Source organism: Molothrus ater, chromosome 8, assembly GCF_012460135.2.
Source record: "Molothrus ater isolate BHLD 08-10-18 breed brown headed cowbird chromosome 8, BPBGC_Mater_1.1, whole genome shotgun sequence".
Taxonomy (NCBI): Eukaryota; Metazoa; Chordata; class Aves; order Passeriformes; family Icteridae; genus Molothrus; species Molothrus ater.
This window is the reverse complement of record NC_050485.2, coordinates 20,631,898-20,653,719: the sequence shown is the minus strand read 5'-3', so window position 1 is coordinate 20,653,719 and position 21,822 is coordinate 20,631,898. Positions and strand designations below refer to the sequence as shown.

General features: G+C 38.6%; 1 protein-coding gene across 6 annotated transcripts in view; it reads left to right on the top strand.

Moving 5' to 3' along the window:
* Positions 1-21,822, top strand: part of BLNK (B cell linker) — an 88,354-nt gene extending 66,532 nt beyond the window's left edge. For 5 of the 6 annotated variants that reach the window (XM_054515588.1, XM_036385765.1, XM_036385763.2 and 2 more), the window contains 19 exons: positions 391-431; positions 1,269-1,425; positions 2,553-2,722; positions 3,190-3,271; positions 4,027-4,107; positions 5,543-5,568; positions 6,094-6,122; positions 6,463-6,558; positions 7,329-7,371; positions 10,230-10,257; positions 10,552-10,624; positions 11,148-11,178; positions 12,148-12,190; positions 12,865-12,943; positions 13,356-13,387; positions 16,337-16,416; positions 18,581-18,664; positions 19,697-19,852; positions 21,099-21,822. In XM_054515588.1, the coding sequence (XP_054371563.1) occupies positions 391-431; positions 1,269-1,425; positions 2,553-2,722; positions 3,190-3,271; positions 4,027-4,107; positions 5,543-5,568; positions 6,094-6,122; positions 6,463-6,558; positions 7,329-7,371; positions 10,230-10,257; positions 10,552-10,624; positions 11,148-11,178; positions 12,148-12,190; positions 12,865-12,943; positions 13,356-13,387; positions 16,337-16,416; positions 18,581-18,664; positions 19,697-19,852; positions 21,099-21,218 (1,451 nt within the window). In that variant the 3' untranslated portion in view covers positions 21,219-21,822. Of the gene's footprint in view, positions 1-390; positions 432-1,268; positions 1,426-2,552; positions 2,723-3,189; positions 3,272-4,026; positions 4,108-5,542; positions 5,569-6,093; positions 6,123-6,462; positions 6,559-7,328; positions 7,372-10,229; positions 10,258-10,551; positions 10,625-11,147; positions 11,179-12,147; positions 12,191-12,864; positions 12,944-13,355; positions 13,388-16,336; positions 16,417-18,554; positions 18,665-19,696; positions 19,853-21,098 lie in introns of those variants that run through there. The other variant, XM_036385767.2, reaches the window with a different exon arrangement.

Genomic DNA, 21,822 nt, shown 5'->3' with positions numbered 1-21,822 from the left:
TGTTCCCTGTTTAATATAAACACTTAACCAACTTTAACCAGGGCCCAGAGGTCAGCAAGAGTTCCATTATCTAGAAATTGGCACCCCTACTTAAAAATGAGATGCATTAACAGGACATTGTGGGTGAGGTGCATGCTCTGCTGTTCAGACCATGCACAGTTTGTCATTTTCTAATGCTTTTCCAATTGTTCTGAAATAATTTGTCAAAAATAAGCCAAAAGGCATTTAATTTACTATTCTGTCCAAACAGCTGTGTTGCTCAGAACTGTTTGGAAATTTTGCTTGCTCTTTTTTAACCGAATATGATAACTATAGATTGAAAAACCAACCTAAGACAAACATTTATATTCACTGTTCTATCTCCTTAAATAACTCTAATGTTTGGTTTAGAACACGCAGACAATGAAGAGGAACAATGGTCAGATGATTTTGTAAGTACATATTTTGGGCTAGTAGGAGGTTACTGTGGCAACAAGTTAGCTCAAGAAATAATAATAAAAGTTTCTTTTAAAATTATCTACTTGTGGTTGAACTAAATACTATTGAAATGTTGTTATTTTTTACCTCAGTTTAATTCACAAGTAGCCACTGATTTTTAGCTACCTCAATTTTTTACATTCAACATAGAAGTACTTTCAGAAGCACAGTCAAGGATTGCCATGAACACTAAGTTTTTGGATAAGGAAGCACATGGCATCAATTTGAGGGACCTTCTAAACTGAACAATAATTTCAGAAATCAGAAGAAGGTTTTATTTGGGGCAGGAAGGATGGGAGGGGTGAGGAGAGGAAAGCCACTTCTTACTAAAAATGAAAACTTCTGCTAAGATTTTAGAAAACATTAGAATGAAGCAATTCACGGCTGTCAGCCATGTAAAGTAATGGTGCAGCTGTCAGCCTGAAGTGATCAGTCTCCTTCTGGAGTCAGATCATGAGTACCCCTTTAACTGAAAAGGGAGTGGAAGTGACGACACACACTGAGATCCACCTGGCTGGATCTAGAAAGGAACTTTCATTCCTTCCTGTCGTGGGAAAGGAAACAAGCTATGGTCCGTAATTTGAAGACTGAGCTCTTGAGTGAAAGGACTCCTTGGAGATAGCAAAAAGACAGGGAGCTCCTGTGAGGAGCAGAAGGGGAGGAGGCAGGAGTGCCTTTTTGCAAGAGGAAGCACAAAACGGGAGTGTGATGTGTCTCTTCAAGGGTACATTGTTGTAATTTTGTGTTCTAGAATGCTATGAGATGAGAAATGGGGAGTTGTGTCTTTCTAGGACAGTGATTATGAAAATCCAGATGACCATTCTGACTCTGAGATGTATGTGGTCCCCAGTGAAGAGAATCCTGATGACAGCTATGAGCCACCTCCAAGTGAGAAGGAGAAAAAGAAGATTCCCTCTGCATTCCCTATTTCTAGGGGTGAATATGCAGGTAGTTATGGAATAGTTAAGTATGTCACCTTGATAATTGCTTTTTGATCAGTACCAGAAGAGAAGAGGCCCCAAATGCACTAATCTGTCCTTTTCTCAAGAGTTTGCTTTTAATTCTCATACTCAGATCTTAAGCATTCAGGGGTATGATTTTTTTTTAATTACAGCATGAAACAGGTTAGTATTGCCAGTAGTGATGTTTATAATTTTAATATAATGTGTCCTAGAGACTGTGATAGACATCTCCTATTGACAAAATTCAAGCAGAGGTCTAGGAGATAGTATTAGATTGAGGCTCCAAATTAATCCACATAAATTGATGCAGCAATTAAGCTGAAGCACATAAGACTAGACAGGTCCCTTCTTAAACTTCTCTGTTTCTCCAATCATTATTCTCAACGCAGTAAAAGAAGTAGCCCAAATATTCACTCCTTCAGAATTGGTACTAAGGATGATAAATATCCTAAAAAAATTGACAGGATCAAGATTTTATTTTCAACAGTCCAGTATAAAGGGATTTTTTTCTTTCTGATTTGATTCTTTTCAACCATGGATAGGTTGCATTGAAGTGAATGAAAGTTAGCTTCAGTTAATGAAGATTTGAGACATGGAGAAAAGAAACATTGACATGATGCCTGCTTTCATTTTTGTATGACACCAGACTGTTACTGGTTGTAGACTATTCATCAAAGTGTTAAAATACCACATATGTACTCACAGAAGTTTATCAGCCCTTCACATGTGTGTTCTTTGAAAAGGGAAGGACTTGACACCCCAGAGAACCTGGCATAATTCATGTTGCAGTCCCACCCACTGTCATTTTTCTCATGCCTCATATGCACTACACCACCCAGCCAGCACCTTTTCCCCAGGGAGTTGAACAGTTGTTCTTACAGAAGCCAGTGCCTGGGCACCTGCTGCACCAGATACAGGCGGCCAGGCTGCTACCCTGGGCAAGGGAACAGGACCTGTTTACACACAAATCTCAACATCAGGTCCAGCTGTGCCCAGGTCTGCCATTTGACTTGTGCTGCAGCCACAGCAAAGACTTTGCACAAGCAGGAGAAGAAAGTGCAGAGACTAATGTGTAATTTCTACTAAAATTGTTGTTTTCTGCCAAATGAAAAGACAATCGCCCCAGTCACCAGAAGCTTCCTCCCATCAACAAACCTCTCCCAACTACACCCAGTCCAGCCATGTCCAGACCAAAGAAACCATGTGTGCCATCCATGCCATTGCCATCTCCTGCTGCAAAACCAAAAGTGCCACCTAAGCCTAAGGAGTGCAGTGATGATGAGGTAAAGTTTACAGATATATTTGTTATAACTGTGTAAATGTCATAGCAATGCCACGGGCTGGTCTCTTCTTACCCTTTGTAGTACAAATCATTTTGTACATCACTAACAGTGACCTGCAAGTACCACACTGACTCCTAGGGGATATCTGCCTGCACTGAGCATCAAGGAGGCTCTTTAGACCATGGAATAACTCCTGATCATCCATAACAAGCTGCAGGCAGTGGGGAAAGAGTAACCTCAAAGGCTCCAGGACCAGAGGGAAGGGAGGGCTTCCACACACCAGTGGAATAATTCAATAAAGGGATTTCAGTCTTTGGGATTCCCTTCCACACAGGATGATAAATGTCTGAAATAGGAGTCACTGTGAAATGGCAACTATTGTAAACTGCTGCCAGGGCTTCAATCCAAACAGTTTGATGGCATGATGGACGTTTAACTGAGAGATTTTTGTCCTGCATTTCTCATAGGATAACTACATTGTGCCAGTGGACAATGATGATGATAACTATATTCAACCCACAGAAGACAGCATGTCACTACCTACAAGATGTGAGTTTAGTCATTTAAGCTTATAATTATTGCTTTGTTAGGAATAATAGTAAAAAAAATGGGTCAAATTAATGGGTCTGTTTCTAGAGTTCAAAGAGTGGAGACGCAGCTATTAAAGAGATCACAGCCTGCAAAAAGGCAGTTGGTTCCTTTGGCTTATGACAAGGCCAAGGAAAATGATTTTTTTATCTATCGAAAGACATGTTTAATTTCTGCCTCTCTCAGCTATTTCCAAGTCCAGCCCTTGTACAACCAGGAGGCTTCTCATGACATATGACCTGCCTTCTCAAGCAAGGGAGCAGTAGCATTAAAATTCTCTGTTTGCTGAAGTGCTTCAGGAGAAAAACAAGCATTTTTAGATATTTAGTAGATAAAGATAAACTTTGCTTTTTTTTTTAATCTCACTTTATATATAAGTATATTTAGCTAGAGGATGAAACTACTACAGCCCAAAGGTGAAAGGTAAACAGAGAAGAGACTGTAGTTCTGCTCTCTGACAATACTGACAGTATCAAACCTCTTCAGAAAGGCTGGAATAATGAATAATCCTTCTCTTTTAAAATGAGAGCTGCTTTCTGACTCAGTTGATTTATTCAAGGTCACACAAAAGGTTGTCATTTGGACCTACTTAATATTCATTCTTATTGTATAAATGTTACATTGTTAGTTTGTAAACAGACATATATAAATATATGTGTATATATACACACATGCACAAATATATATATATGTACATGAATAAAATATGTTTTTAGCACCTGTGAACAGATTTATGAAGACAACAAAGCCAGCCCCCCCTATTTCTCCAAAGCCTTCTCTTACATCTGATATGCAAGGTATGTGAAGCTTGCACTGCTGTTAGAATAAAATAATGTAAAACTGTGAAATATTAAATTATGCCTGATGTATTCACACCACTAACCCTATGACATACTAAAGTAAAACAAAAATATGTTCTCCTTTAGCTTTTCTGTGTTGTAGCAGTTGCTTTGTCTAGCTTGAACAGTAAATCCATTTTAAGCATGAATAAAACTAGAACAAGTTATTTGCCCCAAATTAATTTATTTTTAGTCTTCTGCTCTAGTGGAGGAACACAAATTGATCAATACAGCAAAAAGAATTATAGGACTCAGTATGTCAGTAATCCCATTTCACCATAGGAATCAAGAGCCAATACTTCAGACTTAACCATATAGAAATTCTGTACAGGCTGATGTCTTGCATGGCCTTTTATAACAGTGCTCCCTTTGAGGTTCTGTAAAGAGCAGTTTATTTGGAAAAGAAACAAAAGCAGAAGCAAATAAGAGGAATCCTTTTTGCTTTTGTAAATTCAGATATTCTTGATAATCTCTCTCTTCCAACTTAGACTTGTTTTGCATCCTCAGCCTCATTAATTGCTTGGATGTAACCTTTCCAGACATGACACAGTTCTTTAAAAAGCTTTGCATATTCATTAGCAATGTGTTTAGCTTTAAAGTCAAAAGCTACAAGTCCTAAACTAACATTTGTTATGAATTGCTTAAGACTTCGTGAGTTATTTTCCAGACATTTTAAAATGCCCTTTTCAATCTCAGCCTTTCTGTAAATCAGTGTCGAGCAACAACCAGCTCCTGACAGATGTTACTGCAGAATAAAACATCTCCCCCTGGTGGGAGCTGGGACACTTGAGTGCAGTAAAGTGATGAAACCTGACATGAAATTTACTGAAATAAGATTCTATTTGCATTGAAGAAACTGGGCATAGATGAAGATGCTGGTGTTCTTTTTTCTTTCAAGATCTATAAATTAAAATATACTTGTGGGTCAGAACTCAGGGAGGGATGTTGGCCATGCAAATGAGCCAGTTTGTATTTATGACTGACCTGATTTCTTCCTCCCTGAGTCAAGGAAAGGCTAAATGCTCCTACAGGTGTGATAACACATTTTTTCCAAACTGACCCAGCTTTGCACAACACAAGCATTCATCTTGCTTGCAGCAGGGAGGGAATGAGAAGAAAAACAAAACAATAAAAAGGTTTTGCAATGGGAGGAAACTTGATTAATACAGTGACTGTATATCAGAATTCCTTCAGACTTCACCTGAAGTTTTCCCTACAAGACAGGGGATGTTGCTTTTCCAGGGTGGCAGATTCAAATTCTGAGCAGATTCTCCAAGTTGTTTTTCCGGAGTCAGAAGTATGACTGATACAAATTCAGATCAGCTTTTATGGTAACATGCACTATGGTTTTGCTACACTAAAGAATGCTTTTTATTTCTTCCCTGTCCTGTAGAGGTCTACGAGGTTCCTGAAGAAGAGGTGAGGCCTTTCTACAGTATCACTCCCATTGCCCTCAGGCAGGGTACAGATGTGACTGTGAGAAAAGATTATCAGCCTTTCAAAAGGGAAAACTGGGAACATAACTCTTCTTGCACTTAAAGCTTTCTGACACTCCCTTTTCAGAAAAACTGGCAAACCATTTCAAAAGAGTAAATGGGAAGGGGAAAGTTTCCCAGTCCTCTGTGATAGTGATCCAATCTGTGAAGCAGCAGCCTAAGGGAATGTTTTGCAGAAAAACTGCAGCAGAGGAGCAATGACAGTTCTGACACAGTAATTTTTTTCCCATTTGCTGGTACTGACATAACATATGGCCAAAGCAGATTTACTGATGTTGAGTTCTTGCCTGTCCCATCCTAATGTAGATTACCAGACAGAGCTCTAGTAGAAATCTGTATCACAATGCAAAAATAATATCTTGATGTGGTAACATAAATAGGATCATAATATCTATTTTATGAAATTAAAAAGTGACCAAAAAACAATTCAGTGCGTTTTCTCTTACAGGAAAAACCATCACCACCACCAGTAACCAGGTAACCCATTGCTGTCAATGTTTGTGCATTATTTAAAACTGTCAGAAAATATTTTTTCTCATCTAGATACTACATGTCTGGTAATTCTTTCTCTAGAAGAAATACAGTAACAGAAGTAAGAAATACATACAGTAAATATCTCTTCAGATTATCTGCACAAATATTATCAACCATTTCTATGTTAATTTCAATAACCCAAATGTAATACATATTAAAAAGAAATACTCTTAAGGTTACTTATTAGAATTTTGAGGGGGTGTGGGAGAAGACAGAGAGGTTTTGTTTGTATTCACTGTTGTTAAATGTAATTTTCTTTTCTTAATTCACGTTTAATTACTAGGTTCACTAAGCCACTCATGTTCATGCCTGCTCAGAGTACAGAGCACTCCCACATGCACAGCATGACCAGAGAGTCACCGAAGCAGGATAATTCCAGGTAAGTTAACAGCAGCTTCAATCAATAGGAAATATTAGCAGAGAAAAAAAATTTCTTCTCTCTAATGTGTAGACTTCAAACAATAAACAGTTGTCAGGCCACTCAAATAGCTAGGGATGCTAGGACAAGGTGAGAACCAAAAGCTCTCCTTGCTTTGTGAACTTCTGTGTTGAAGGCAGTTTGCCATATAGATAGGATTTTCTTAAATAACCCTTTAGGGATCCAGTACAGGGATAAAATATCTCTGCCAGCCAGTTGAACGTCCTATTAGCCATCTCTGCACCCTTGCAAATTAGATGTTTTTGCAGTTGTATAAAATTGCTTGTCAAGAAACTGGGCTCAGTAAATCCATTGTTTATATCCCAAGTCTCTGTCAGAAAAGGGCCAAATCATACTTGTGTGTGCAGCCTACTTCACTCCTGTGTACCCAGAGGCATAGAAAGCTGCATCATAAGCCCTGCCTCCTCTCTAGGTCATTATTTTACAGAGTATGTTATGTGCCCCCAGAAAGAGGCATCCACAATACTCTGTGTGTGAGGGTGTTTGGTGAGGTCCTGTGCAGTCACAGGAGACCCAAGGTCTAGGACAGGAGCTGTTCCAGAGTAGTTCCACACCAAGGGCACAGCATCCACAGAAGCACTGTAGCTGTGCAGAGCTGAAATCAAATCCATTTACTGCAGACCTCCTTCCTTCTAGATCTTAAAAAGCCTATCTGAGCCAATTAAATAAATAAATCTTATTAATTATAACTTACTGTGTGTATTTTTCAGAAATATTTTGCCTCTCCCCAGAAGTCGTCTTCATCCAAAACCAGTGAGTAGTTAATGGGCCACTCGAAAAGAACATGTTACATTTGGTCCTGTGTTTCATATCTAAATAGATGGATTATCTATTTATTATCTGGATTAAATAATGGAAACAGATGGCTGAATGTCAGATTAATGTAATATTGTGATTGTTGCTATTAATCCTTTGGGCAAAAGAGCACTGGACATCTGTATTGATCCAAGAAAAAGTTCAAATGTTTTTTGGGATATATGGGATATAAGGGATATATGTTTCAGTCCACAAAAAACAATTTCTTGTACCAGTTGTACTTCAGGAACCTTACTTTAAGTAGCAGAGGATTATTCTGCCCAATCTGAAGCACTTTTCCTTTAGCCTCATTCCTCTCAGATGGTGAATGATTAATGCTTTCTGAAAATGGAAACCTTCTAAAATGTCAGACTGGGTAGTGTGAGTAACCAGTATCACTAGAAAATGCAGTCCTTGAAGGACTAATTACAAGCCTTGGGTCCTAAGGCTGTGTTTCAGCCAGTCCTCTTCTCCCTCTGCCCCCTCTGCTCTTATCCTGTCTGTCCTTTCCACTGTGCTGGGTTGTTTTAAGCAAACTATTTGGAAACTTGTCCAGCTGCAGAAAGGAGCAAAAGCAAATCTTTTTCAGCCAGATTAGCTCCATTAATTGATCTACACCATAGCTCTACTCACAGCTGTACTCTAGTTTGAGAGGGTCTTCCTGAGGAGCCAACCATCCAGAACAGAGCAACGTGTCAACTGTGTCAGCATCTGTGCCAAAAGCTGCATGCTCAGACCCTGTCCCAGCCCTGTGCTCTGAATTGTCCCTAGGAAATAATCAGTCTACCAATAACTATATAGAGAAACTAGACACTTGAAACCAGGAATTTGGGGTCATATAATAGGATTAGAAGTTATGGTAACAGTGCAGATGGTATATGAGCACCTTACAGTCTTCAGTGTTTAAATTTCTAGATGTACCAAGCAGTTTGTATGTACAACAGCATTTTAGTTTCCCTTCCACCTCATCACAAAGTTCTTCCCATTTAGATCTGTATCCTGTGGGATTCTGAACAAATCCTAAATGGTGCCAAATTTGGGATTTCTCTTTTAGGAAATAGTTTGATTTCTCAGCTTTTCTTACCAATACAAGAAAAATCCCACATCTCAAGGGAGTATATTCGACAGAAATTCCACTATCTGATCAGCACTAAGAATACTCCTGCTTCAGAACAGACTCAAGTGCCACATTGCAGCTGAAACCTCTCTATTAATGCATTTTCAAAGCTTGCATTTGAGATGGATATCATCCTAGCTTTGCAGAGAATAAAAAGAGACTATCCTTTAGCTGGAGCCACACACTGAGTTACAGCTCCAAGATGAAGCTCCCAGACAAACACTCATTGGTACCATGGGTGCATTCAGCTCCTGGGTGCTTGCAGCTCACCAGTTTGTCACAAGAGTCAGCCTAGGAAAGAGTTACCCAGTGCAGTCTCAATTCTGGGGTCTTTGCTTGTCTTGTAAGTGGCAGCCTTTACAATTTGAAACAAACACATGGTAATGAGCATGATGTTTGTCCAGTGCTCTGTTGTTCCTTTCCATCCCTGGCTCCAGCACACTGGCAAAGCCCAAACAAAAACAGAAACATCTGTTAACTGCTCCCATTCAGTCTGCTGTCAGCACTAACCAGCACTGATCATGTGCACAGAACTGTAACCCTTGTTCCTCTCAAAGGCCTGAGCTGACTGGGAGAAAAAATTTGCCATGTCTCATTTCCCCAACTGCTGGGTGATGGATTACACCTCTCCAGCGAGAGAATGGAGGCATTTGTCACTAACATTAGTGAAAAGCTATTAGCTGGGTAGATGAATGCAGACAAATTAATAACTGGTGCTTCTTTGAAAGATACTTACCATATGGGAGTCTTGATTCCCTAAAAGTCAAGAAATGGGAGCCAAAATTAAGCCTCTCCCAAAGAAGCCAGGAAATTAGGTGGATTGCTTCAATTCTAGCATGGTGATAAGAGGGTCCACTCAGTTTTATCCATTCAGTGGAAGATGTGGTTTTAGTATGTTGAAATCTGCTGCAAAATTTCTGTCTTCCAGGTCAGAAATTAAACATGAACCAAAAGGTATCACTGCAAAACTAAGGCCAAATTTTCTCAATACTTACTACAAGCAATCTCAAGATGATTAGAAAGTTCAAAGTTTGATGGTTGCTTAAAATTTTTCAAATAACATCATGAAAGTATTCTGGATACTATATGCCTTCTGTACAAATATTTCTTTAAAATTACTGCAGATACCAAAACCATATTGATTATTCATGCAGTTGTCATTTAATAATCAAAGAATCATTCAGGCTGAGAAAGACCTCTAAGATCAAGTTCCAGCTGTTAATCCAGCACCACCATGTTCACCAGTAAACCATGTCCCTAAGTGCCACATCCACGTGGCTTTTGAACACCTCCAAGGATCGTGATTCCACCACTTCCCTGGGCAGCCCATTCCATGCCTGACCACCCTTTCAGTGAAAACATTTTTTCTAATATCTAATCTAAATCTCTCCTGGTGCAGCATTAGGCCATTTCCTCTTGTCCTGTCACTTGTTACCAGTGAAAAAAGCCTGATACCCTCCTTTCAGGTACTTGTAGAGAGCAGTAAGGCCCCCCTGAGCCTCCTTTTCTCCAGGCTAAACATGCCCAGCTCCCCCATCCACTCCACATAACACTTGTGCTTCAGTCCTTTCACCAGCCTTGTTGCCCTTCTCTGCTCCATTACTTCTGTGTCCTTCTGGTAGTGAAGGAATTAAAACTGAACACAGTAATTCCTTTTTTAATTCCTTCATATCAAATCTAACCTCTTTTTCTATTACAGGACCATGAAGCTAACAACAATGATGAAAGTAAGTATTCAGATGAAAACACAGCAATATGAGTGGGACTGATATGCCACCAGTTAGCAGAATACAGCGTGCAATGTAGTGTGTCAGTGTAAATCTTATCTGTACAGTCAGCAATAAGCAAGAAGTGTTACTGAACTGTTCTCTTGTATTACCATACTGAAAACATGTTAAGAAAAAATTAAAGCAGTGGATATTTTTTACCTTTATTACATTAACACTAAAATGGCAATGAGGAAAATCCACTGTTCAGATACCGCTCACATTGCATACTAAATATATTGCTTGCATCTCTAGGTCAGAGGTTCAATAACACACAAGAATCCAGATTTCCCACTGGAGCAGCTCCATCTCCATTACCAAGGGGCCTGTGAGTACAAAACTATAAAAGTACTTCTTTGATGGGGATGGGTTTAATAGGTGTATTAGGAGCTAACTCCTATCCTTGCCTATAACAATTAGAATTCAGGAATAACATTTATTCCTGTTTGTGAAAGATATCCTGACTAGGCAAAGGCAAGCTGTTATTTTGCTATTTCTGGAGGAACACTGTTTGTATGCCAAGTGGCCTTGCCCTTCACTGCCTGCCACTGATGGCAGATGCTGGCTGCCTTGCCTGATTTAGTCCCATGTTAAGTATTGGACAGAGTTGTAGCTTCCTTGTGCAAGTACCTTTAGTGAGTCCCCACATTGCATCTGATAATAGCCTTATTCCTTTTTTATTCTTCTTTGTTTCTAACTGCTACAAGTATCCAGTGAATCCCATCTTAGACAGAAATACCCTGAGAGCCAATGAAACTGATGCTTAGTTGCTATATGAATCCATGTATCTAAGTAATCTATGTATGCTAAGTAACCATATTCTTTATTTTTCTTTTTCCTCCATACTTCAGCAAGAAAACTTCTAATGCAGTAATTTCACCAGTAAGTTGACTTGTAATTGCATAATCACCCAAAACTTCTATTATATTTTTAATTTATTGTAAAACTTAATTTTACATGGGTTTGGTTACAAGATGAATGTAAAAAATGCTAGGGGAAAGAGTTATAAAGACAGGAAATATTTGGGTGCTATTACACGAATGAAGATCAGTGATCTTTCTGCTCAAGAAGAAAAATATTTTGATCAAAGCAAAGTTTGAATTCAATGCCCTGAGATGTAACAATAAACACAGTGCATGAGCTGAATAAATGAGAAATAGATAGGAATACAGACAATTCAGAAGTATTCCCAGAATGTACAGGGCTGCTTATGGGGAACATGAGTTCATTGAAAGTGATAGCTCAAGGAAATATGCAGGATTTTACCAGAATTTGTTTAAGGTTTTTCAGTAATTCAAAAAATATCCCAAAACTTCTTGTGGCAGAAAGTAAGAGGACTGGTTGAAATTTTCAAAGAAATTTATTCAAAAAATGTTTCAAAACTGGCAGTTTATTATCATTGTTTCAAAATGAAAGCAAAAAAAAAAAAAGTGGAAGATTGGTTCCAGTTTTACTGTGAGCTAAACCAACAGTTTAACTTCCAGTAAACAGAAGAAAATGCGTTCAGATATTTGTGTGCATAGTTCAATACAGATGAAAATCCAATTTTCATTTTCAAGTATTTGGGATAGACTTCTGATTTTAGGTCCTGAGATAAGAATGAACCATCTAGATTTTAGTTTTTCTCCATCTATTTATACCCACAAGCTGGGATTCTTTCCAAATCTCCTTTGCAAAATCGCAAACTTCAAGGTCATACAACTAGAGACTCTTCACAGAATGGCTATGTCCCTGCCTCCTAATTCTTCCAGGATGTTGTCAATTCTAGACTGTTTCACAAAAAGTATAAATTATAAACATTTGCTACACAAGTGCCAGTTAATACTTGGTTGTCCTTCTCTTTTATTGCAGAAACCATGTTTACCTTCCAGAGAGACCTTAACTGCAAATGAAGGTAAATTATACCCACTAATGTGAAAAGTTGACATTTTTCCGATTTTTTTCTTACTAAAACATGAAACAAACAGCACGACATTCAAGTTACTGTAGGTTTTTGAGGGGTGTTTGGTTTTAGCAGTTTCAAACTGGATCTGGGCAGCCTCAGTTGCAGTGAGTATCATTGTTCTCTGAAAGCAGTCCCAGTAAAGCTGCTGAGGTTCCTGGCAGGGTAATGTAGCACAGTGATGGACCAGCAGTGTGCCCATGGAGCCCTGGAAGTGGAGAAGGGGGAAGGGAGGGACAGGCTCTGAACTCAGCCAGAACCATCCCTCCCAGAGCCGACTCCTGGCAAGAGACAGTCCCTGGCACAGGCAGGGACTCCATCCTGGCTCTGGCTGTGGCTCTGTCTGTGCCTGGGCGAGGTGGCTCCAGCAGGAGCTGCTGCCTCGCTCCGGGCGGGCTGCCCTCCTCCCCCTGTGTCACAGAGTCCCGCCCAGCCCCGCAGGCATCCGCAGCACGGGTATTTGCCTAGCAGTAGTTAACAGCAGTGCAATGGCAGGCTGCCATGTCAGAAAAAAAACCCAAATTTATAGTAAAAGAAACCCTCCCTCATCTACTGGGACTCCCTTACCTGGGATAATATATTTCTGAAGAAATCGTGACTCTACCATTTGTTTTCCCAAACTCCAGAAAAACCTATGGTACCAGAACGACGGCGCAATTCCAGCCAGGAACTTCCACTTCCCCCCCTTCCAAGTGGTGCCCAAAAGTAAGGTCCCTTTCCATCCTCTTGGGAATATTACTGTGCACCAGCTGTGAGAGGCTCAAAGGGGGGCACTCTTTTCACTGGAGCCTCCTTGTTGCTTTTTCAGAGCTGAGATTCCTGAAGCCTCACAGTGGCAAAAAAATAAAACATGGCAATGCATACAAATACTTTAACTGTCACCAAAAAGCATGAGGGGATATAATCTGTAATAAGGTGATGGAGATTTAAAACCCATGTTTAAATTCCTACTAGTGGGATATCATTTTTTAAAAATACCTGTATCAGACCCATGTTTCTCAATGAACACATGGGTGAGATGGAACACATTCTACCACTGCATATTTTCAGTTTTCATATTATCAGGACTGGGTCCATCCCCTCAGACCTTTCTGTAATCTCTCAACATTTATTTCAGGCCTCTGCTCCAAAAGCCCTCAATTCTGCCAAGTAAGTATAATTCAGTTTTTGAATTAAAATGTGACTAACTTGTAATTTCAAATTAATCTCTGAGTTAAAATTATTTCAAAATACCTTGCATGTTAATTAGTTTGGAATTAATGTATCTGTAATGCATACAAAGAGAGGGTCAAGTATCCAAGATCTTAGCTCAGCTAGTAAAATTAAGGGAGTATCTCAGGATTATTGATGGAAAATGCGTGCTTCATTTATATTTATGAATACTGGAAATCCTAGCAAAGGCAATTTGGGTCATTTCCCATCATAATAAAGATTCCATCAATCTTCCTTGTCACAGAAGAATCTTAAATATGACATTTCTGGGCTGCTCCAGACTTCTGTTGCCTACAAGACAGACAGATTATTATTACATTCAATTTATTCTTTTTCTACAGAAGGAAAAAAGAAGGTACATTTATAATAGCAATTGCTGAAGCTCTTTTCTAAGTAGTGCTTTCCAAGATGGACTTTGTTTCAGTTCACAGCTAAAAACAAATTAGGTAATATGTATATAAACCCTCTTTGTGCAGAAGTGTAAATTAGATTAACATTTTTCTAGTTGCTTGTTAGCAGACACTTGTCTGACCTTCCTGTAAGCCCTTTACTGTACTTATTCAGTCTGAACATATCTTTCATATTGTAAACAGATGGTGAGAATGGCACATATAAATCTACATTTGGTGTAGCTTAAACTGACATGCTGTTATTAGTGTATCTCTTTCCTGGAAACATTTGCTTGATGCATGTTGCAATTATATCTCCTGCGCTGAGAAGTTCACATTAATACATGATTCACATTAATGCTCTTGACTGATGCACTCAAGCTTGTCTGCTCCCATCACACAACTGATGTGCTTCAACTGGAAGCATAAAGTCTTACTACTCCTGGAACTGTAACTATTCTTCAAGACCATCTAGTGGTAAATGATGCTCTGATTAGTAAACTTTCTTTAGCATAATCTTATTCAGTGCCAGGTCCAATAACAACTTTATAATACATACCACTGGTCCCATAATCACTGATGTCCCTTGAGCATAATCTGCCATCTCTTCTTTGTATACAAGCCTAGAGCTAACTTCTGTCTTCATCATTACAAGTACTTCTTTCCCATATGGCACAGTGTCAAATGCTCCTCTGAAGTCCAGATTAAGTACACTGCCACATCCCCTCTTTGTAGAACTCTGTTATTCTATGAAAGAGCTGTAACATTTTATCTACTTGGCTAAAATTCATATTTTCTCGTGCTAGTTGTACCTTTACTTCCAAATCTTGATGTTATTTCCTTCAAATTCTCTCCTAGGGCCTTGTGTTCTGTGGAATCAGGCAAAAAACCCTGTAGATGCTCAAGTCACTTTTTCCACTTCAGGTGTAGCAGTTATGTTTGGTATTCTTTAATTATTTGGTACCATCCTGACTTGAAAATTATGTAAAATAACTGTTACCACCCCTGAATTACATGTGCCAGTTTTTAAAATTTCATAGGTAATCTGGGCCCATCAGTTCAATTGTATAATGTTATTTAAGCTCTGCTTCCAATTTGATTGTAAATTTCTATTTCTGTGCCAGAACTACTATTTGTTTAGTACCTAGATTATCTTTAAAATCAATAAAATTCTTATTGTATAAAGCCCCATCTCTCTTTACTTTTTTTACACACAGCCAAGGCATCTTTCATTACTTATTTTAATATCCTTTTGTCAGGTCTAATTCACTAATCTGACTTCTGTCAGTTCTTGCTTCATTCATACAGTCTACTTTCAGATGTAGCTTTAACAGCCAGTCAGTCAAAATTTGACAGAAAAACCAAAATCCATAATATTGAACAGCCTTCTTCAGGTGATTATTAATTCATTGAGAGCTGGAACTGCTCTCTATAATGTCTCCTCTCCACTTGGGGATGCAGCTTCCAGACAGTTGCATCTTTACTGCAAAAGAAGTTCTAAACGTACTTCACACAATTGGCTTTGTCCTCCAGTTGCATTTTTTTAGTTCTGGTCACTGTATGGTCTTCTCTATTTAGAAAGCAATTCTATTGCTTTCTAAACCAATATCTATATCAGAATTTTATTAGTGCAGATTTAACAATGAAGTCTGCAGAGCACCATATCCAGAAAGGGTAGCATTTGTTTTCCCTAATAAGTAAAACACACAGGAAAAAAGCTTCCCATAATAACAAAATAAGCATCACTTAACTTTCTACAATGATCTTCTCTAGTATATTGATTTGCATCCAGCTGTGTTCACAAGTACCTATAGCAGACACCTACTGTTGGGCTAAATTATTTTTTTACCAGAAAGCAATAATCCATACTTCTTTCATCATATCATTACTATGCAACACTACTCAAACATTTCACTTCTGATTTCTTAAACTCTTATATCTGTATTTCAGCCCTAGTAACTATTTTCAACTATGCTTTGTTATTCCAATTAAGCATCATAATGTTTTATATTAATTCTGCTTCTCCATTTTGCTGCCTGGACTTCTTGCACGTGTGTACAAACAATTCAGGCAGTCTAAATTGGTGAAAAATTATCCCTGAAAAAAATTCATTTTCCTGACTTGCTCATCTGTAAGACTGCTTCTCACAGGACTGAGAATTACTTGCATCGAGTTCCTGCATGTTCTTATCTGTTGCTACATTCATTCACTTTGGTGGTGGAAGAGGTTTTTTCCTGTACTCTGAATCTTGTTCTGGCTAATAACCAAATTGTTATTCAGACTGGTTTTTCCTTCACAAGCAAGGCTACCCTTTGGGCAGGCAAGTGTCCCAGCACTTACATAGGCCCCATCTATTTCCAGTAGAAAGCTTTCCTGACTGATATCAAAGGTCAAGTGTTTCCAGATCTTCCAAAGTAATAATTTTAACAATTCAATTTCTTACATCATAACAAACATACTTTGAAAACTCATACCTGTTGTTCTTTCTCTTTTCTAGAAGTCCCAGAAGCTGCAAACCGTTCCTTGGGTGCTTCCCCTCCCAGCAGCATTTCATCTGTTTCAAGTTCTGCAGACCAGGTATAGTATTAGCTAAATTCATATTACAGAAATCTCCTTATCCTTTATTTTAAAATAGTATTTCCACCTCCTTTCAATAGAAAATTACATTCCTGGAGGGCTTCTATGCCCCCTTTTGCAATGAGGCTTTTCTGTAGCACAAATAATCTGAATGTTAGCTTTCATTAAAACATGCTCAGAACAGGTAGCATTGGAGAGGTTTAAGAAACTGTAGAAAAATATGTAAACAGTATTATATTAAATCTTGGCACCCTACCAGTCACAAAAAGCTTTAGTTTCATGTCTTCCTGACTCTCCAGTTCTAACTTATAGCTGTACAAATTGTGTACAGGAAAAAAAAGGTGCAGTAAGCAAATACAATGATGTTGCAATGCCTCCCCTGTGTGTTTTAGTCTGTCCCAAGTCCAGCTCCTTTCTGTTTCTTTAAACAGCTCTCTTCTCATTACAATTCATGCTGTCAGTTTTATGGCCACTTCTTTTTTTATGTGTTTTGTTGCAACATTAAGCTTTGAATGATCTAAGCAAATGCAAGGTTATTTTAATTTCACTGCTATTCCCCTTACTCTTATTTTGAATGAAGGGAAACTACAAAATGCAAAAACCCATTCTTATAAATCTAGTAGTCACAAACAAGGTAAAAATAGTTGAGTGTAAGCCAAAGGCTCTATCATGCAGAGCCAGCAACAGTAAGCATTCTAAACTCTGACATGACAAAGATAATACAACAGTGAGGAACACAAAGGAGTTGAAGTTCTGGAAAAAATTTAACTGTATGTAATACTAGATATTTATTATAAAAATTACTTTCAAATAAGCAATCCAGAAAACTCTACATAAACAGCTTGTAGCAATTACATTTGCAATTTTTATGTAACAGCCATGGGCAGAAACAGAACTTAATAAAAGATCCATTTTGTTTTAAAAAAATTAGCTGCTAGTGTTATTTTCCCAGCAATTTTATACAGTGGTATCATTTGCTGTAGCATCCTCTACAATACAGGTGCTCACAGATTAATGACAATTAATTATGTCATTAATTCCCACAACATTCACTGTTTGCTTGGTTCCCATCCAAACTTTGGCAGCAGCTCTCTGCTTCTACATTATAGGCCACAGATAGGGGTAGAAGAAAGGTCTGGGGGTCATTGATTCCTTCTTTTGTTGAACAAAGATTTGTTCACTGGACTCATTCTCTATGTGGGCAAGTACTTTCATATTTGCAATTCCTCTCAGCCTTTCTTTTTCCAATGAATAGTGTGAGTGGAGAAATAAATGGAAAAATTTTGAAGGTAAAATTATATGTTATGGCTTGAGCCAGTCTCTAAGAATTTAGTACAATGCCCCCAAAATTGAGGCTCTGCTCTCTCCTCACTGTCAGCTCCCCTCCCAGCTTCTGTGGTGCTCCTTCCTGATCCTGCAGTGGGTTGAGCCAAGTCATTAAGCTGACAGAAAATCAGCTTGGCAGTCAAACACAAAAAAAGACAAAACAAAAAAGGAAAGTTTTTTGGGTTTTTTTCTGCAAGTTTAATAAAGTGAATTATCTCACCATGGGATCAGATGGATTTATTGCCACTAGTCACAAAATGAGCACAAAGGAGAAGCCAAGACATTCCCTTTCTGGCAGCAATAAGTCAGCTAGACCAGCTCAGTTATAATGTGCAACCTTTAATCTGTTTTGTACAGAGGTGACAAAGCTTGTGTGAAAATTAATTTTATCATTAAACTTGTTACTGTAAAGCTGGAGCAAAACTTATCCAGGCATCATGCTGTCCATGTGGAGACAGGCATGATTGTGTTCACAAAGAGCATTATTCCTCAACATTCCTCGACAATTTGTTCCTCTTTAAATTCTGCTGGAATAGCTTTTGTCTTTAGAACGATCCTACAGTTGAACCTGACTGCTTTCCTCAGGGTATATGTCTTCTGTCATTTATCAGCCTTCTATCACAAATCTGTTACCACTGTTTTGATGCTCCCAGTTTTTCTTTACCCTCCCTCTACTCAACTAAAACTGTGAACTCCTGGCAAAGACTTTTTTAAACTCGTGAGTTTTCTGCATTTTAGTTATTCATAGCTGTCACCATTTAGCAATAACTCCCCTACAGGCCATATTCTTTATTATTGTTATTATTTTACAGGTGAAACACTGTTCCTCTCTTTTTAGGATGCTGGTGTTCACAGTAAAGCATGGTATGCTGCTACCTGTGATAGGAAAATGGCAGAAGATGCATTGTACCGATCAAACAAGGTAGGTCACTTTTAAAGAATGTCTGTTTTATGGGGGAAAAGCCCAGAACTTCAAATAAAAAAATTTTAAAAAGACAACCAGAAGTATTCAAAGAGCATCAGTTGCCTTCTGAGCAGGTCAGAACTACTGTGCCATGCAAGTACTGTCAAACCTGGAATTATTGGGGTGACATTTAATTAAGCCAGTTAATGCTGGCTTTCATTGCAACACAAAGTTGCATTAGTGCAACTCAAAGACCAAAGCACTGCAGAGAATGCTATTACAGACTAGAGAGCTGAGGAAGATCTTACAGCTCATGCACACCCCCTTAAAAGAAATGCAAAGGCCAGTGGCTTTTAAGTGGTCTCCACAACTGTCCAGTGGCTCATGTGGAAACAGCTATTTGGAAAGGCTGGGGTTGTTATGCATTTTGAAATAGCAACACTGCATTTGGGTATTTGGAGAATTTGAATTCTCTCAACTATTCTTGTTACAAAATCTAGTGTCACGGAGGGAGGAGGACCATGTAGAGTTGCATCCTCAGCATCAAGTACATTTCCACTCTTGCCTAAGTCCACAGAGGATAAAGGGGCAGAGAATGGGGGCTATCACCAGGTGAAGGCTACTGTGAGTTAGTGAGCACAGGGCTGCATAGTCAGGAGTTCAGGTGCTTGACTGTGGTGAGCTCCTTTTTTCAGCTCTGGAGAAAGGGTGTCTCCACCCTTTCCCTGCTTTCTTCCCTACCTACTGCCACTGATAGGAACTATTCCCAAACAGTCTGTGGATCCCAACAGATGGCTGCCACTGTGTATTTATTTCTTCATTTTCTCTCTGGTTGAGGGAGAGAACAGGCAGCAGCAAAGCTGATTCTAAAATGATGCCTTTGCAAGCTACTGTTAGCAGGAACACATGCTACTTCTCATCTGCTGCTCTTATTTTTCTAATGGGAGAAAAGGGTTCAATGCTAATATAAATCAAAAATGTTAAACCAAAACCAGACTAGGTTGTTGAAAAGAAATGAGCCAAATACACTGACTACTTTTCTCTCTTTAGGATGGATCTTTTCTAATAAGGAAGAGTTCTGGGCAGGACTCACGGCAGCCATATACACTGGTTGTGTTTTACAACAGAAGAGTGTACAACATCCCTATACGATTCATTGAATCAACAAGGCAATATGCACTGGGCAGAGAAAAAAGTGGTGAAGAGGTGAGATGATGTGGGGGTATTTTTCCTAACAGTTTTCAATTATATAACTTTAATAAGCAAGGACTAAGATATATTGCACTATGACCACAAAGATTCCTCATGTATAAATATAAAAATATACCCTTCATAATGACCAATCTGTCAAGCTAGAGAAACCAGTGTTATAACAGCTCCTGTACACTGTAACTAGAACCACAGACCAAATTTAAAACATACTCATAGAGCTGTTTAAATAAAGTTAAAAGGATAAGAGCTGCAGCCACTAGATAAATTTTCTGACTGTTTACAGTCCTCCACTTACCTTCTATCTAAAACTGTAGTTATGTTTCTTGGAAAATTGCAAAGGAAGAACAGCCATGCTCAAAAAACCCTCCAACACTACTAAAAATGAGAATGACATTACTGTTAGTACTGTTTTCACATAAAGAAAATACTAAACTTTAGCTCTGGAGTGAAAAGATCACTGGTTATCAACTCTGCCACGGAGATAATTACTGTGATAGCAAACCAGAAACTTGGAACACAAATACCAATGAAAACAGTTTATCATTGCATAGAGTAGGCTTTTCAGCAGTGTGAAAGTAGGCTTGACATAGCCTAATTATCTGCCTTCCAAGCACCAGTTTTGAGATCAGAGACAATATAATAGCCTGGAGCTCACCTGGTCTTCAACAAAGATCCCAGGATAGATAGTCCAAAGTCTTTATCTGACCAAAGTCCAAAAGGAAAAGCAACAGACCTATCAGATTCTGGATACTAATTTACATTAGTAACATGACAAACATTAAAACTGTGTAACTAGAACAGGTCTCATAGATGGCTGCCTGTACCTGTTACTCCTGGACACGGCCTTCCCTCTGAGGTGGCTGAACCACATCTGCCACAGCTGCTGAGCAGCCAGGCTGCAGCCTACTATACATTAAGGGAAAATGAAATGTCAGTTCACTATGGCCCACAGCAAACTCAGTGGTTCAGTTTGTGCAGGTGACAATCACAAATGGAAAGGAGGGGACAGCTGGTGCCTGTAATATCTTCTGTTGTCTAAATCTAATCTGTTAATGACTAAAATCAGAACTAAGAGAAGGATCAGTGCTCTCACTAAAAGGCAAAGCATCTAACTTGGTAACAAGTAGCTTAACTTGCTTCAAATAGATGAGAAGCAAAGATAAAAAGATGCAGTGATTACTGTCAATATTACAGCATTAAAAGAAGCCAGCACTAATTATTTTTTGTCTTCTTTTTCCAGCGCTTCGACAGTGTTGCTGAAATAGTAGAGAATCATCAGCGCACCTCCCTGGTTCTAATTGACAGTCAAAACAACACAAAAGACTCAACAAAACTGAAATATATTGTAAGAGTTTCTTAATCGAATTGAACTGCTGAAAAGAAGACCTCTTTAATAATTTCTTTCAATATACCAAGACGTGGACAAGTTATTAAGAGAAGAAAATCCAAAATGATGGGAAACACTCTTCAAGAGTAGTAGAAATGCATTTCATAGAGCTCAACCCCACGTCACTTTTATCGGGAAAGTTTAACACAAGAAGCCAAAGCAGATGCGCTGTCATCTCTGCCAACGTGGGTGTCCAAAGTCAAGGGAAGAACAACTGCATACCACAGCCTGGGCCTCTGACTGCTGTTTGAAGATAGATTTTTTGAAGGACATTTTCATTTTAAAAATGAGAATACCCACAGTGATCTATTCTTTCAATTTATGTTTACCACATATCACTGCTTTCAGCAATTTTTTTATAAAGTGCACAGCCCCAGAAATTAGAGCAACTTGACCTAATGTACCACTGTGCACAAGTTGAAAACAGGACTGTACTTTGTGACTAGTGGCAATAAATCCATCTGAACATTTTAGATTTATGGACATGTGTTGTACTTTCCCTCAGCTTCACCCTGTTTCACTGATATTTTTGTTTGTATTTTCAAAATGTAAAAATAAAATTTAAAAATACTGTAAA